At 32.2% G+C, this 2,111-nt stretch overlaps 1 protein-coding gene across 1 annotated transcript in view; it reads left to right on the top strand.

Moving 5' to 3' along the window:
• Positions 1–899: 899 nt before the first annotated feature.
• The window catches only part of LOTGIDRAFT_239376 (hypothetical protein), a 17,638-nt gene continuing 16,426 nt past the window's right edge, over positions 900–2,111 (top strand). Inside the window, exon 1 of the mRNA XM_009055087.1 lies at positions 900–1,008. Within this exon, the coding sequence (XP_009053335.1) occupies positions 948–1,008 (61 nt within the window). The 5' untranslated portion in view covers positions 900–947. The remainder of the gene's footprint in view (positions 1,009–2,111) is intronic.

The following is a 2,111-nucleotide window of genomic DNA, read 5'->3' as shown; positions in this document are numbered from 1 at the left end:
AATTCTACCATAAATAAAGCTTGTTCAAATAGGACCTGTATTTGCAAAAATTCTTTATAAAGGGGGACAACTTTATTATTATTTGGTATAAAAAGAAACATGAGACCGTTTCCAGTAAAGTCACTTTGAATTTCGAATTATAACATCACAAGTGTGAGAGTTTTGTCTGCCATTAACAATAAACAAGCATTGCAGTGGTACAAAAATATTATAGTGCATCACTGCGTTGTTACGTTTTTCAGGGTTTTTGTCGCTGACTCTAATTTTGAGTAAAATCATACCTATTCCCGTGCTTTCACGACAAAATTATCGCATTGCGGATTTATAACATCGAACCAGTCGCCATTTTCCTTTCAATTGCATAATCCGCACGTGATTATCGACATAGTGTAAAATGAACGACTGGAGATTTTCTGTTTCTTCGTTGTGGACAGTTGTCTCGAAATAACGACTGTAATCTGTTAGTCTTTTATTAAGTTATTCTTTGGTAAGGATAGCAGGAGATGGTAAATAATTTATTGGCGTACAAGGTGTCAAAAAAAGTTTGTAACCGAGATTACAGTGTTTCTCAGGAGAGCCCTCTCTGAAGTGATTACCATCTAGTCTTTGCTAAAATACAGTAGTATGTATTTAGGCCATGTTAAACAAAAATATATAGCAAGATATCAGGGTATTAGGGTTCAGGGGATCCAAAATTGGGTAACCGAGATTCCAGTTTCTCAAGAGAACCCCCTCTGACGTTATACCATCTAGGCATTGCTAAAATATTGTACTATGTATTTAGGTCAAAACAGGTTAAACAATAATATATGACATGATATATACATGTATAGAAGTTTTCATGTTTAAAAGAGGAAGTAAATTAGAGCCTTGTAATAAAACGCTATATACCAGTAGACCAAATATATGACAAGAGAAGATCGCCATGTTGAATATTATTCAATAACATGGAGTATAAATATATATTGATATTAATAGTTATAGTTTATTTACCAGTACTAATTACAGGTAAGATATGTATTTACATCGTATTATTTCTCTTATAATATAAATATAAGACAAGTCTTCATGTATCAGACAAGTCTTTGTGTAGATTAAAATGATATAACAATAATAGTAAATATTACACTTCAACCTGCACTAAATGCATAATATAATATAATGAGATAACATATATCGCACTGTGAACTTTGACTTGACCTATCTTTATGATACATATTTGACTTTTACCTTCACAATACAATACTTATACTAGAATCACTTTCTGAAGAATGTATATATTTATCACTTATGTTTTTTTTCTTCTAGTGTAGAATGATTGGTTCATACGTACATATGTACAGCACTGAAAAACTACCACGTCTATAAACCTATATTTTTACCTGAAAGATTTCTATTTAACCACAAGTATGACGGATATTACCAAACATTATGTAAATTTAGTTGTAGTGCGCATGGGTTATTGTCAGTTAGGAATAGATTACTTAGACAGATTATGCACACTATGTACATTAACTGAAGTTGAGGACGAGTTCCACTTCGTGATCATCTGGTGTCAAATGAAAGAAGATAAAAAAAAAAACATGACATTAGGAAGCCGTTTTTCGATTCTCAATTTTGCTTTTTTGCAACATCCGGTTGAATTTTTTCAAAGTTTGAAGGGTTATATCTCGTGATCTTGAACTTTGATGACCTTGACCTTAGCTATCAGTTAATACTTTGACATTTGACCTCCGACATGTACTTCCAGTTTTATAGCTGTCCGAAAACAGTCAAATTCGCAACTTTGGACTGCTCTAGCACGTGACCTAATTAACCTAGAGGGTTAATTTTTTCGGATTCTTAACGTGCTTTTCATGCTCTTTCAAGTGATTTATAACAATCGTTTTTTTAAAGCAAAATTGAAATTCGTGAATTTTTCAAATTTGAGTTTTTTTTACAATATTTCTGTTTCTTTGAGCTGGGTGTGTATATATCTTATGACCTATTTTATGTAGAACATTGAAACTTGGAACACAACAAGACAATTTGAATATGAATTAACCTATGACAAAAAAGTTGAGGTGGGCGTGGCACATCCGGGTTGAATTACTAATTGTTTACATTTTGGG

Source organism: Lottia gigantea (assembly GCF_000327385.1).
Source record: "Lottia gigantea unplaced genomic scaffold LOTGIsca_231, whole genome shotgun sequence".
NCBI classification, from domain to species: Eukaryota; Metazoa; Mollusca; class Gastropoda; family Lottiidae; genus Lottia; species Lottia gigantea.
The sequence above is the reverse complement of the archived record's forward strand: the minus strand, read 5'-3'. Positions and strand labels throughout refer to the sequence as shown.